At 35.8% G+C, this 15,752-nt stretch overlaps 1 protein-coding gene across 2 annotated transcripts in view; it reads right to left on the bottom strand.

Annotated features, from left to right (window-relative positions):
* Positions 1-15,752, bottom strand: part of METTL25 (methyltransferase like 25) — a 39,492-nt gene that overhangs the window by 19,258 nt on the left and 4,482 nt on the right. For both annotated transcript variants that reach the window (XM_081956676.1, XM_081956677.1), the window contains exons 4-7: positions 10,841-11,479; positions 9,208-9,352; positions 5,717-5,811; positions 643-672 (exon numbers count right to left, since the gene is read on the bottom strand). In XM_081956676.1, the coding sequence (XP_081812802.1) occupies positions 643-672; positions 5,717-5,811; positions 9,208-9,352; positions 10,841-11,479 (909 nt within the window). The remainder of the gene's footprint in view (positions 1-642; positions 673-5,716; positions 5,812-9,207; positions 9,353-10,840; positions 11,480-15,752) is intronic.

The following is a 15,752-nucleotide window of genomic DNA, read 5'->3' on the forward strand; positions in this document are numbered from 1 at the left end:
CTATACTATCCTCAACCCAATCAATCAGGATTGATTTTAAACATGGGTACTGCAATGAAATCATTTACATTGATTTAATATACAGATGTTTCTTGCTTCATAGCTACTTGTTCACAGTGACAATTCAAACCTATGAGGCATTGAAAAAATTGTCTCATATATGTACCTCCCCATCTGCAAACATCTTTGGACAATTCCAACAAGCAAAGTCAATGAGAAAGCCAGCAGGAAGTTGTAAATGACAAGCGATATCCTCGCTTAATGATGGGAAGTAGGACTGCCAGAATTTCCACTGCTAAATAATGTGGTTACATGACTTCATGCTTTATGACATCGTTTAGCAATGGAAATTCCAGTTCCAATTAAGGAACTTGTTAACTGAGGATTATCTCTATGTTCTTTCTATTTTAGTCATTCTTAATTAACTGAATAAATTATTCAGTTAAATTATTTTATCATAAGGAAGGCCGGAAAATGTCATGGTGCTGATGATTCAAAATATCAATCTATCTCCAGTTCAAACTTTACTGTTTGCCAGCTATTCCATTCTAGCAAATTACAAACTTCAACATAATATCATGTGTTCAAAGTATTCAAAGAAAGATAATAACTGTCATTAGAATGTTAACAGATATTACTTACCATCTGACCAACTGCAACTCTTTCCAGAGCCTTTAAAAAGAAATTAAGGTATTTATTCATTTAGATAAACTTTATAAATAAGCAGACTTCATGAAATAAAAATATTTTAACAAACTATATATTAAGATGCTTCTTTAAAGATGTAACCACTTCATATTTAAAAATATAATATTTGTGTTTGTAATATGTATATACACAAATACTTTCTTCTGCAAAAAGCCAAGATGATACTGAGCTGTTTATTTTATACGTAATATTTTTTCCAAACTTAGTGAACAATTAATTTTAGTCTCTCGTTTTCCTAATTCATATTCAGTAAAGTCAAGTACATACATTTGGAACATATGACCTTAAAATGATAATATAGTTTGAAATGTGCAATCATGAAATAAACATTAGATTAAAGCAGGATACCAATTCACTTCTGCAAAATTACAAAATAATGCATCAATGTCTCCTCATTAATATATAAACTTAATAAAGTAGAACATCAATCCACAATCTCTATGCTAATATTAGATACTATCTCTGCAGGTCTCTACCTTACTGACTCTAGTTCTAAATTCATTTCATTCAATTATTATGCTTTTTCACACTTGAAACATAGAACACTCTGTTAGGAAGTTTATTTTGGGCTTTAGTAACAAAAGCTACAAACCAGGGCTGTGCATGATTTGCAAATGATTCTGAAGAATTGCTTTAAATTCTATACAACTGTAAACTCAACATTCTCTACTGATAGCAAAAGCAGCTGCACTGTTTTCAGGTTTTTGTGCAATCCAGAAACATATATTTATTATTTATTTATTAAGATTTCCATGCAGCTTCATTACTGCAATTAGGAAATATTTATTTATTATTCATTTTAAACTAGTTCTGAGCAGTTCTCAAGGGGGGGAAAAGCATTAGGAACAAATAAAACTGAAGCAAGCAGTAAGAAACCAAAACAGCCAGTAATATAGCTTTGTCTTAACTGGCACTTTTAAAAGAAGTCAGGTCATTAAATCAACTCTTAAAAAGCACCAGCATCCTTTTCCTATTTCACACTTCTGTTGATTTTTTTAAAAAATCAGAAGTTGATGGATGAACAAAATTAAGACCCTGGGGGCTTTAGCATTTTGCACTTACGGTAACTTTTGATCCAAACCAGATTGTGTCAGCTTTTCACATGGAAGGAATATCCAAACTAGTATAATGTGAATAGGAGCTTTTTCCTCTGTACATAAAATGTGGTATATAAAGTTATAAAATTCCCTACTTGTTTAACTAAATTCTGACTGGCATCCATGCATTTGCTTGAAAAATAGCAACATTCCACAGTTGTTAATTGCCTAATTTGTTTCACATCTAGTTAGACTCTTCTTATATGCACTTATTCACTTTTATTATGCTTTTGTTTTCAAGTTTCTTTTGATTTCCCATTCTCGCAATTACATATAAAATATGAACAATAATTGCTGAATGTCAATATCATTCAAATACTTTTACTGACAAATCTCAGGAGATTATATTTTTACTTTCTGCATCTTGCCAGTTAAAAACTTTACATAAACTGTTAAAATTCATACAGCTTTTATTCTTTAAAAAAATTAACACATAATTATACAATTTTAAAGCAACTTCCTCCTTCCTATTTTCTTTAATGCGCCACGTTCATAGTTAGAGATAGGATACACATTGAAGATTGAAGAAATGCACAATAATATCCTACTTTTTAATATGGCAGAACAATGCTCCTAAAATATTTAAGCTGTTGAGAGGCCAAAATGAGTAGAATTCAGTTATTGTTCCTCCCCCCCAAAAAAATCCCTCTATGTAATCATACACAATGGTACATCAGTAAAAAATAAACTTTTTATAATTCCAGCAAGTGTTATTAAGAAGATATATTTAGCCATTAGACAATTTGCAATTTGTTGGCTACACAGAGAGATAAAATATTTACTTTGAATGGGCAAAGGTATTGATAAGTCTTTCCAAAAAGGATAGCTTTTAATTATCTTCCCTATTTTAAAATCTGAGCATAGTGTTCAAAACAAAAATAGAAAAAGTCAAAGAAACAACAAACAGGAATGCATATGAATATCCAGTCAGAAGATCCGGGTAATCTCTCTTCAGCCATCTTCTGAAATGAATACATGCTAAGACTCAAGAACTATTTAGGACTGTTTCCCAAAATATGGTTCACAGCCTGGTACCAGTGCTTGTAAAATATATATATATATATATATCTGGTCCTTAGAAAATATATCTAAAACTGCTCTCTTTCTCTCTAACCTGAGTGCTGCAGCCACAATCTTGCAAGCACTCTCATCAGAGAAAAGGAACTTTGGGACAGTTGGCTTAAACCCTTAAAACCATGTTTTATGCATATATAAAAACCTACTGGCCATTTTCTGCATGTGTAATATAATAACAAAGTCAACAGAAAAGCTGTAGTCCCTAACTATAACTATTTGGGGAAACTTATTTTAGGAGATAATTAGTAGGTATCTTAGCCAATCAAAATAACTTGACTGCATTTAAAATTCTATGGGTATGATTTTTGCCTTCTTTATTACGTTTTCCTTTTTTTTCAGTATATTATTTTATATATCTTTAGCTTTGGCTTAGTTAGTTAAATAAGGAGATTTCTCTTTAAAATACTACCCACATGAAAGACTGCATAAATTGGCAGCTTCTCTTGTATTTCAGAATTGCCACATGGCTTATTACACATTTTAGGATTTTTGGTTATTCAAAGGCAACTTTCGTTCTGTTCTTCCCAGGTAGACTGAAGGAGATGTCCTTGTTGGAAGCGGTAACAATATTTCAACCAAACAGAATAGTTCTGCTTTAACTAATGACTACCAATGATAATTATGAGATACTTTTAGAAGAAGTCTGCCAGTGTGGTTTTAAACCAACCCTAATTCCAGCTATAAAACTGTATAACTGAAATAGCAATAGTATGTTGACTTATATACCTCTCCATAGTGCTTTACAGCACTCTCTGGGAAGTTTACAAAGTCAGCATATTTCCCCCCAAAATCTAATTTAACTGAATTCGGAAGGATGGATGGCTGAGATTAGGATCAAATTCCAGGCTGTGGGCAGAGTTTAAAAAATCCAGTTTCTATAAATATTAGGTGATGCAAACTATTTCACAAATGAAGTATTTTTTAAATACATTTTCTTTGGCCATGTTCTTCCCTTCAGTTATCCATGTAGACACATGCTAAGAAGATCTGGGATGGTCTCAATCAACTACATTGATCCTTTGAGCAGTATAGATGCTTCACAAATGGATCTCTGTGTGTGTGTGTGTGTTTAATTTGCTTTACTGAATGATTGCAGCCGTTCCTGGTAAATATTTGCCAAATATGGCACTATCTATGTCAAACAGAGATATCTCACCTACCTTGGGAAAACTTCCAAATTTTAAAGATGCTAAGAATTAAAAAAAAGAAAAAAAAGAAAAAGCTCTAGAAAAGGAAAGGATATAGTTTAAGAAAACTAAGAACACTGAGATATGTAGAAACTGAGAACAGAGAACATGAATAAAAAAAAACTTTTACTAGATCCATAGAATTACTTTAAAAAATAAGTAAATTTTGTGTTCCAAGACTTTTTGTTCAGTTTTTAGATAGGAATTGTTTGAGGAAAACTCCAGAACCCTTCAAATACTAATGCTGACAGGAGGTGCTATTGCATTGCATGAATCAATAATAGTTCAATTATCTGCCAAAAGAAGTCAGAGCTGAAGAGCTGTTTTCAGAGAAAAACCAGAAAGTCCAGTTGCCTCTTGAAAAAACATCTTTGGGATAACCATGACCTAGATGACTGAGAATCTCCATAGACATTCTGCCAAAAGAATAATTTCTTACACTACTAAAGATATATTCCACATAAAGAAATGTGGAATGTATCCTACTATATTGCTATTATTAGTTATATATATATATATTTATTGTGTAAATACAAGGTCAACGATAACATGGTATCTCTTAAAAGCACATCCAATATAAAAAAAAATGTAGACGAGAACAATGCAATGGGAGGAGAAAATGAATGTATCTTTACTCTGATCAGGCTGCTGAAGAAGAAAAAAAAGCTAAGTGCAAAGAAAACAACAGCCGCTTGAATGCACTTGCTGGAATTATGAAAACGGAGGCAGAGGATGAGCAAGTCAAAGGGGCAAAGATTGAAGTATATAAGAGGATCACACAAGGATTAAATAAGCATTTGGTTCATAGGAAAGATGTTTCAAGACAGGATAGTATTGCAATCAGAAGCAGCGAAGCAAACCTAATCTCTGATTTGTTTAACATTCTGCTACCCCATTATGCTTTATAGTTAGCTTTTGTGAAAATGCTAATGAGTCATATGAATTTGAATCTAACTAGGGGGAGGATTTAAGTGTCAGAAGAACAGACATTCAAAATAAATTTGCTTAAAAACCTGAATGCATTTCATGGCTTGTCACCATGCTATGATAATGTAAAGTGCAAATGAATAAATAGTACATATAAAAAAAATCAGCTGTGTTCAGTGAGCAACACAACAGTCAATTTGCATGTAGCCTAGCATATTTACCAAACCTCTTTATAATTTATAGAGTTCTCTATCTGGTGCAAACCCAGAAAGTAGGTTGAAGTAAACTATGGTTATCTAAATATCGGGTAACCACATTATCGATATATAGAGCCATTCTATTAAAAAGATACCATAGATCTCATCCTGCACTGAAAAGACCATCTTATTCACTATGTAGGTATTAGAGCCAGTAAAGATTAATGAAATTGGCAAATGTACTGCATTTTTACTGAATTTTTCCTTAATTCTCTACTTTCACATTAGCATTTCTCCTCCAAACTTAATAAAATATAGATTCAACTCAATCAGTTTTGGTTCTTTTTTACAAGTGTCCATTGTTTCAATATTACAGAGACACAATATGCAATTTAAAAAAAACAAATGATCACTATTTTTGTTAAACGATACACCATTATCTATAATATTCAACACATCCTGAATTCTGTTCCAAAACTATGAATTTGCAAGTCAAACAGAAGCAGAAAAAAGGAATCCATACCAAACAGGCAGCCATTCTAGCATTTCGACCACAGAACCATCCCTCTTCTTTCAAATAGCGTCCCAAAGGGAAACCCCGTGTTCCCCGAGTCCCTTCTGCAGAAAAAAGTAAAACGATTACATTGTTTCATCTTGTACATATGAACCCATAAATCCTTTTATGAACACCTATGCCTGTGTTCAAATCACGTAACCATAAAAAGCAATGATATTTTACGTTAATGAACTGTGAAAATGCAATTCTTTCAAGGAGTTTAACAATCTGTGGTATGAAGTAAGAAAACTGGGTTAATTAAAGAATGGTAGCGATTTACAATATGGTTTAAAATATGGGTGTAAGAGTGCAAGTTAAATTGATTAACACAACATAATATGTTAATAAAGATTATTTTAAAGCTATTTAAGTAACTTGTTTATTTCAAATTTATTAAAGCTACCCAAGTTCGATGAATTTGGATTTAACAGTCTGAACAAAATCATTTCAATTAGAAGTTACATTTTAAAAGTGTGTATGCATGCGTGCGCACACGCACACACACACACACATGTATGTGTATAAAATTCCTTTCTCACCCCTATGGGTGGTATGTATGTTCCTCAATTTAGGTTCTCTACTAGAGGCTTGAGAGTTTGCGGGTTCTGTGCAGCACCTTAGTTGTATCTAGCACTGCACTCTTTTGGACAGCTCTGATGTCGTTCCTGGGATCTGTTGAAGCCACTCTCCCAGGTTAGGAGGCACCACCCTGAGTGCCCCTACGATTGTTGGGACCACTTTTGTGTTTACTTTCCACATCCTCTCTAGTTCCTCCTTCAGGCCCTGGTATTTCTCCATCGTTGCATACTCTTTCTCGCTGTTGTTGTTAGCTACATCTATCACCACTGCTGAATTCTGATCTATTACCATCATATCTGGTTGATTGGCCAGTACCTACCTGTCAGTCAGGATCTTAACCCTGTAGTTCTCTACAACCTTCTGTGGCATCTCTCATCTGGAGTTGGGAGGCTCTAGCCCATATACTGCGCAGATATTTCTCATGAGACAAGAGAGTCTGTCAATCTGTCTATCTGTCTGTCTATCGATCGATCTATTGTATTTCCCCAAAAATACAACCTACTCAGAAAGTAAGTCCTACACATGTGCCCAATATAAGCCCTATCCCCCAAAATAAGCCCTAACTAAGACCCCACCCACTCCAGGGTGCATAGGTAAAAATTAAGCTAGGGTGGGTATGGGGGAGTGGAGCTGCCCTACTACTTACCTCTGGATAGTTGCAGCCAGGCCTCGCGCACCTTGGCCCACTTCTTTTTCTGCAGCCAGCAAGGCTTTCCTGAAGGCCTCTGTAGCCGATAACAGAGCTCTGGATCGATCCGAAGCTCTGTTATTGGAAGAGACCTTCAGCCTTGCTAGCCTTGCAGAAGTAGTTCTTGAAGGCCTCTGATAGCAAAAAAGAGGCCGGGGGGGGGGGGACACACACAAGTGAGGTGAGTCAGGGGACGCATCCCCCCCTCGAAAATAAGACCTGGTGCGTTCTTTGGTGACAAAAAAATGATATAAGACAGGGTCTTATTTTCGGGAAAACACAGTATCTATCTATTTTTTACTGAATTAAATCCTTCCAGTAGAGGATTATTTTTTAATTCAGCACATTATTCAAAATAATGGTAAATTAAATTAATAAACAGAATGTCTATTTTCTATCACCAAATAGCCAAACAGGAAGGGATACGTAACTGAACTTGAACATGTGAATTCTTGTTGCTTTACTTCAGCCTAGTAAGGTACATATATCATACACTGTGGTTAAAAATCCTTGTTCACCTCACAGGTTGGGATCACTAATAATGATTTGTTTCTATTTTAATGTTGCATAAAGATAGCCATTTGTGTTATACACAAATATACACTGTAACAATGTGTAAATACCCAGCCAGTTGTAACTTATTACACAAATCACGGTAAAGTAAAATACAAACTGACATAAAAATAATGGCAAAACAGGAAACAACCTAGACTGTCCTTCATGGGTTATTTTGCACACAAGCCTCCAACATGGATTTGATGGATAGATATTTAATAGCTATTTTGATGGAAGAAATCAGTGAAGGAGAAATTGCTTTTAAATCACAGCAGGGTACAGCATGTAAACATTGTAGAAGAAAACTAGGATTGCATCGTGTGACATAGTAAGCTAAATTTAATTCACACTTGTGAGTCTAGGCTATTATCTTTAAGAAGCCAATAATAAAAAAATCTGTTTAGCCTGTACTAATCTCTATTTAACACATGTACAAACTCTTTCAGAAATAGACAAATATAAATATTTGTGGTTTTAAATATGAAAACAGATTTTGTAGTTTTACCTCAAAGGCAGGAAATCCTTCATCAAAATATCATATATTTCATATAAAGTGAAATTACTAGAATATGCCCTCTACGTAGGCTGTCCCGAAGATTACTTGGTAGCTGCAGCTTGTCCAGAATGCAGTACTGTGGGCAGATGCCTCAATGTGCTCAAATTACACCTGTGCTCTATGAGCTGCACTATTCTCATTGTGAGGTGTCCTTGGTAATTAGCACTCATGACATTACCTAGTTTGGGTAATGAAATGTTTGCAACAAAACAACCAAGCTCAGAGAGCACTGAGGACACCTCATTTCAAATACTCCTTTATCGCTTTCCATTGTCTTTTGGGTGGAATTAAGGTGCAGATTGTCATCTATAAAACCTACCATGGTATATAGCCAGTTTGTTTGTTGGGCTACCTGTTCTCAGCTGTTTGTAGCATTCTCTAGATCAAAGAAAGAGGTGTCTGCTGCAGATCCTTTCAACTAAAAAATGTGGACATTTTGAATTGTTCATATTTTACACCATAGAAAAATATGAAAAAATGTATTCCAAAATATGTACATAGTCCCACATTTTTCTGTACTTTCTGTAATACACACACACACACACACACACAGACTATCTCTGAACCTTTTAAACCTCTGGTTTAAACATCTATGTTGACCAACTGTTTTAAACCAGTCTGGATGAGATATTTGCAACTATAATATTCTACCACTAACTTTAAAATATCACATTCTGAAGTTGAATTGTTATATAAAGGAAATTTTGTAAGCAGCAACGTTTCCAGAGACATATATGCATAAGTTACCATATGTATATGTTACCATATGTATTATCCTGAGGTTGTTCTCTGTATATTGCCAAGGGCATTCATTCTTTAAGAGGATGGAATTGAAATAATAATGAACAAACACATTTTTTTACTGAGGTGAAGTAAAAACAGATGTCTCCACAGCTACATAAAGTGTTTTGCATTAACACAACCATTACAAAACTGAAAAAAAAGAATCCCAAACAGGAAAACCACAGGGCATTCAGAAGTGACTTCTCCACAAAGCATAATTAAAAACAGCAAAAATGATTCAATGACAGGAAAAATGACAAGCATTTATTAATTCCATATGCCCTTAAAAAAACTTACCTTCATGCATTTCATGTTCCTCTGAAAGCAAATGGTAGCAACATCCTACACTGCAAACTGCCTTGATTTCAGGTACAACATTAAACAGTCTCAAAGTGCTTGGAGCAAGATCACCACAGGTATGCAGACCCACAAGTACACAGTCCTAGGAAACAAAACACAATTCAAACCAGGCTATGAGGGTTAGATGAACACGTATGCTAATAATTATCATTGTACACATCATAGCAATCTTGGACTGAGACAGGAAAATTATGAAATCTAGAAAAATTCTAGTTCCATGAGCTTACGGCAAGTTATATTACTATTCATTTCTCTCTCATCTGGGGGTGTAAAATAATGGGAAATTAAAAGTCCTTGGCAATCCTCTAACATAGTAATGGAAAGATGGTCTATTGACAGGATAACAGCAGAGTTTGGAAGAAGTCTGAATTAGGCAAGTCTGACTATAGAAATCACTCTTCTCCCCCCATCCCCAATACTGAACAGAGAGATTGCTTTAAAAAGTGGAGGGGGGAGTCATTTCTCCTGTTCCTGACCTGTTTCCCTCCTCCCTACAACTTGTAGAGCAGAGATTGAAGAGGAAGGGATTACAAGAGAATAAGCAGGCACACAATGGGGTATACACCAGGCTTTTTGCATAGCATACTTATAGCTTCCAGACCCACAAAGCTTTTGATATGTATTTCCCATTTGTGTGTCTGACTCTTTTGATTTCCCTTTTTCTCCAATGAATGCAAATATAAACAATAATTTCCTTCCTTGCTGGGATGAGTGTTCTAAAAGGCCAGGGAGTGAGAAAAAGGAAAGTACAGACACAGTCACATTTACAATTTAGCAACTTTCATTTAACAACAAGACATTCCAGTCCCAATTGTAATTGCTAAATGAGGACTGCCTGTATTACTTTTTATAGTTTCACTCCATCTTAAATGCATGTTTTACACAGTAAAACCTGATAATCTAAAACTATCAGATTTGCATATAGCATGGAAGAATGTAATAGAACAAAAAGTTCTCCTCCTGATGATAGAAGGTTTTAGCTGGCAGAGAGAAACTAGCTATAATCTGTTGAGTTCTATTAATTTCCCTGTTTCCCTGAACTAAGACCTATCTGGATAATAAACCCAATTGGGCTTTTGAGCACATGTGCCATAATAAGCCCTCCCCGAAAATAAGCCCTCCTCAAAAATAAGCCCTCCTTGAAAATATTGCAACACAGCAGCAGCCATGAGGTGACTATGCTGGCAAAAAATGTAAATCACTTCACATGAACATGGAATATTGTAACCGAGCTGGTTACCAAGTGCCTAAAATGCAATTATGTGACTGCAAGGATGGGGAGGGAGTGCCAGCATCAGAACTGGGTTGTAAGTACATTTTGGGAATTCTATCATAACTTCAAACTGCCTCAAGTGCCCAATTGTTATACCACCTATGTCGTATCATATAATATAATAATGTAATTGTAATGTTATATATAACTATGCCACTTTTTAGGAGCAATGGTATTCCTGTAAATACATTTTATCTTATATCTACTCTAAGCTCTCACAGAAAAGCAGTCTTAATTCAATATTTTTCAATTCAGACTCCGAAATCAGATTAAAAAGTAGAAACGAGAATAAATAACCTCCAGATCTCCAACAATATCACGTAGCTCTGTTTCTGCAGTTATAAACGATGTCAACGGAGAATAAACGTTGGCCTCTTTTGACCGGCTGGCTTTGGCTTTCAAAGAAGCTGCCTTCCTTTGTTCTTTCTCTTCTTCACAAAGCTCTCTGCCGTTACTTCTGGATGAACAATCTACTTCTACCGCATCAGTAGGCAGAATATCTAGAAATACATTTTCTGGTATATTATTCTCAATGAGTTGCACCCGAACCTCAGGCTTGAGTTCATACTGATTTTTAGTAATCTCTATATTAGGATCTGGGCTAATTTCAGCTGATTCAGTACCAAGAGCATCTGAAACAGCCACTTGGACCTGGCTCTGAAGACTTTGATTAGTTCTTAACCATGTTTCACTGGTGTTTGCGTTATATTTCTCCTTATCTTGTTCTGCATTTTTCTTGGCTTCTTTCAATGTCTGATCTCTGACATTTGCTTCTGCGTGTCTTTGATAGGCTGTCCAGTGTTTTTTTAATTTCCTGTTTCTTTCATTAGCTCCATGGGTGTTTGTGTTTGAAGAATCAATTCCATAAACCTTTAGATCATATTGCAATGACAAGAAAGAGCTCAGGTAACCTTTTCCAGAACCCAGGTCAATTACCTAGAATGTAAATAATAAGAATTTTTTTTAAAGTAGCAGATACCCCTTCTAAAACTTAGTGCAAATTTATCATGAAAATTATAAGAAAAAAAGTGCAGTTATTTTTAACAGATGGCAATGCTTGGATGATAAGACTTTATATTAATAAACTATAAATTAGCCCCCTGCATTCATATTTTTGATCCTTTTTTGCGTTTTATGGAAACAAGCCAACAACATAAACTACAGAATCTTGTTTATCTGACCATGGGAAATGATAGTCAATGGCAAGAAATGAAAGCCAAGTCAGGCTTCATATCTGGGCATGGATCAAAAACTCTGATCATTTTTGTGGAAGACCTGCAACATGACTATATGAATAGAGGTATCCTTCTGGACTGATCACAAATATTGGACATTAAAGGTACTTATGTTATAGTAGTTCCATTTCTTGCTGCATCGATGCTTATAATATTGGGGGTGGGAGGCAAGAAGACTGAGCTTCTGGTCACTCTAACAGATGAGATTTTATTCCATGATTTTAATATCTATATAAAACCATAGGAAGAGATCATCCATCAGTTAGGGATAGGTAACCATCAGCAGGGTGATGATACTCGGTTGAATTTTTCCACTACCTGACCTATGAGGCTATGAGTGACTGGATGAAATAAAAAATAATCCCAACAAGATGAACTGATTTTTTTCACAAAACCATCTTTCTCTTCCTTTAGATGGGATCTCTCTTCCCCTGAAGAAGTAGGTTTGTAACCTAAAGGTTCTTCTGAACTCAAGAGTTCCTTCTTGAACAGCAAGCGAAAAGTGTGACTAGGAAAATCTTTCCCCACTTTTTGGTGACTATCATTGAATGCTCTTTTTATCTCATGTTTGGATTGCTGTAATGCATTTTACATAGAACTGTTTCAGCAAGGTGTTCAAAGATTAAAATTAATGCAGAATGCAAAAGCTAATTCAGTAAGTAAGAGCTGTTTCAGACAAGATTATCACCTGTATTGTGGATACCACACTGGCCAGAAATAAATTTCTGGGTACATATCAAAGTGCTGGTTAAGTATTTTATGATTTGAATTTTTATTTGCAGGATCATCTCCTCCAAATGGAATCTGCCCATTCTGTACACGAGCCTCCTCCAAAAAAAACATAGTCAAAATCCAGTCCCAATGTGCAGCTAGAGAGACAGTTTAAAACTGGCCTTGATCACTGTCCCAGCCCTCTAATACATCTTGTTCCTAAGGTCAGATTGGGCCCTTCTCTTTTAAAGTTTTGCAAATTAGTAAAGACAATTTTCTGTTGAACATGTGGGACAGAGGTGGAATATACTGAGTTTGTGATCTCCTGGGCAAATTTTGGATTTTTTAAAAATCTAGTTTTCTGGTCCAAATCTGGTAGCACTACTGAAGTTTTATTTTAGAAACAAAGGGCTGAGAAAAGAGAGAAACCTCATATGACATTTAACAGGTACTTTCTTGTTAAAATAGGCATAAAATCCACAAAAAATACTATTATCTGCAGCAGAGACAAAATAAATTTTATGACATAGGTACCAACAGTGATTTTGTATATTTTTGCTACATTCAGCTCTTAAAAATGATTAAAGTATTGATCAATTTCAGAGCAAAAAAAAATAAACATAAAATTTTATTGCAGACTATTTTTTTCATTTTTATTATTAAAGCTTGTGTTTTTATAAAATTTTAACTGAAGAATCTTGATCAACCCAGATTGAATCTTGCAACATTATCCTGGGACATGTATATTTGCTTTTATTCTTAAAAAATTCTGTGGATTGGTCAACAAGAAGCCTGTTAATAAAGCATTTTTACAAATTCCAACGTACTAGGCATGTCTGGGATGTAGATGAGAAACATATCAGAGCTGACAATTTGTGAAATATGAGATGACTAACATCCTCTTAGCATTTCCATGGCCTATCATGAGCTGACCTTTAAAATGGAGCAAGCTGATATGCATCAGATTGACATGCAGCTTGTTCTACCCCAATTCCAAGGCTATATAAATAATCTCTGAATATGATTGGATTCACTGAAGCCAAATGTATTCTCCCTTCTTTCTATATATCTTGTATATTAAAATGAGCTTTATGCTTCTTAGCCTGCTATGACTGCACATTATTAAGCCTAGGTCTAGAGGCATTTCCTTTCTTCTTGTTGTTATTGTGCCATATCCATCATCGGATGTTGGTGATCATGTTGGTGATCCTATTTTTATCAACAGCCACAGAAAAAAGTGCTGCTGAGTTTTGTCCAAATCAGTCCCTAAGATTTTGAAGCCCTGATGTTTTTCTTCTGCCTGGACCTCATTTGCCTTCAATCTTTCCCTGGAGGATTATGTGAAGTATGCCATATTTTTCTGAGTGTCGCATCATGTGCCCAAAATATGCTAATTTCCTTTACCACAGGAATTATTCAAGGACTTTTCTTCTGATTTCTTGCCATGTTTGTGCACACAACTAATTATCAGTCATTGCCTGATTTTAACTGCTTGGCTGTTAGGCAAAACCAACCAAGGACAATGTCAACCCCTACATGCTAAGAAAGGTTTCTTAACAATCAAGTCTCTGGTCCATCTAATATTTGGGCTCTGATATGCATCTTTGGTTGTAGAAAGACAAATTATTATCCATCTCCTTTAAACATTCAGAACAACCGCTGTATGCAAAATACAGGGAGTTCTCGACTTACAACCACAATTGAGCCCAAAATTTATGTTGCTAAGTAAAACATTTCTTAAGTGAATTTTGCCCTATTTTACAACTTTTCTTGCCACATTTGCTAAGCAACTCATTGCAGTTGTTAAATTGGTAATAAGGTTGTTAAGTGAATCTGGCTTCCCCATTGACTTTGCTCATCAGAAAGTCACGAAAGGAGATCTCATGACTCTGGGACAATGCAACTGTCATAAATATGAGTCAGTTGCCAAGTGTCTGAATTTTGATCATGTGACCATGGGCATGCTGAAATGGTCATAAATGTGAAAAATGGCCATAACTCATTTATGTCAGTGCCATTGTAACTTCGAACGGTCACCAAATGAGCTGTTGTAAGTCGAGGATCATCTGTAGTGAGAAACACTTTACAGGTGAAACTCGAAAAATTAGAATATTGTGCAAAAGTTCATTTATTTAAGTAATGCAACTTAAAAGGTAAAACTAATATATGAGACAGACTCATTACATGCAAAGCAAGATAGTTCAAGCCGTGATTTGTCATAATTGTGATGATTATGGCTTACAGCTCATGAAAACCCCAAATCCACAATCACAGAAAATTGGAATATTGTGAAAAGTTGCAATATTCTAGGCTCAAAGTGTCCCACTCTAATCAGCTAATTAAGCCATAACACCTGCAAAGCGTTCCTGAACCTTTAAATGGTCTCTCAGTCTGGTTCAGTAGGAATCACAATCATGGAAAAGACTGCTGACCTGACAGTTGTGCAGAAAACCATCATTGACACCTTCCATAAGGAGGAAAAGCCTCAAAAGGTAATTGCAAAAGAAGTTGGATGTTCCCAAAGTGCTGTATCAAAGCACATTAATAGAAAGTTATGTGGAAGGAGAAAGTGTGGAAGAAAAAGGTGCACAAGCAGCAGGGATGACCGCAGCCTGGAGAGGATTGTCAGGAAAAGGCCATTCAAAAGTGTTGGGGACTTTCACAAGGAGTGGACTGCGGCTGGAGTCAGTGCATCAAGAGCCGCCACAAACAGATGGACCCTGAACATGGGCTTCAAATGTCGTATTCCTCTTGTCAAGGTGCTCCTGAACAACAATCAACATCAGAAGCATCTTACCTGGGCTAAAGTAAAACAGACCTGGTCTGTTGCTCAGTGGTCCAAAGTCCTCTTTTCTGATGAGAGCAACTTTTGCATCTCATTTGGAAACCAAGGACCCAGAGTATGGAGGAAGAATGGAGAGGCACAGACTGCAAGATGCTTGAAGTCCAGTGTGGTTTCCACAGTCTGTGTTGATTTGGGGAACCATGTCATCTGCTGATGTTGGTCCACTGTGTTTCATTAAGTCCAGGGTCAACGCAGCCATCTACCAGGAGATTTTGGAACACTTCATGCTTCCTTCCGCAGACAAGCTTTATGGGGATGCTGACTTCATTTTCCAGCAGGACTTGGCACCTGCCCACACTGCCAAAAGTACCAAAACCTGGTTCAATGACCATGGGATTACTGTGCTTGATTGGCCAGCAAACTTGCCTGACCTGAACCCCCTTAGAGAATCTATGGGGCAATGCCAAGAGAAAGATGA

The sequence above is a fragment of the Natrix helvetica genome, assembly GCF_964273705.1.
Source record: "Natrix helvetica genome assembly, chromosome: 6".
NCBI classification, from domain to species: Eukaryota; Metazoa; Chordata; class Lepidosauria; order Squamata; family Natricidae; genus Natrix; species Natrix helvetica.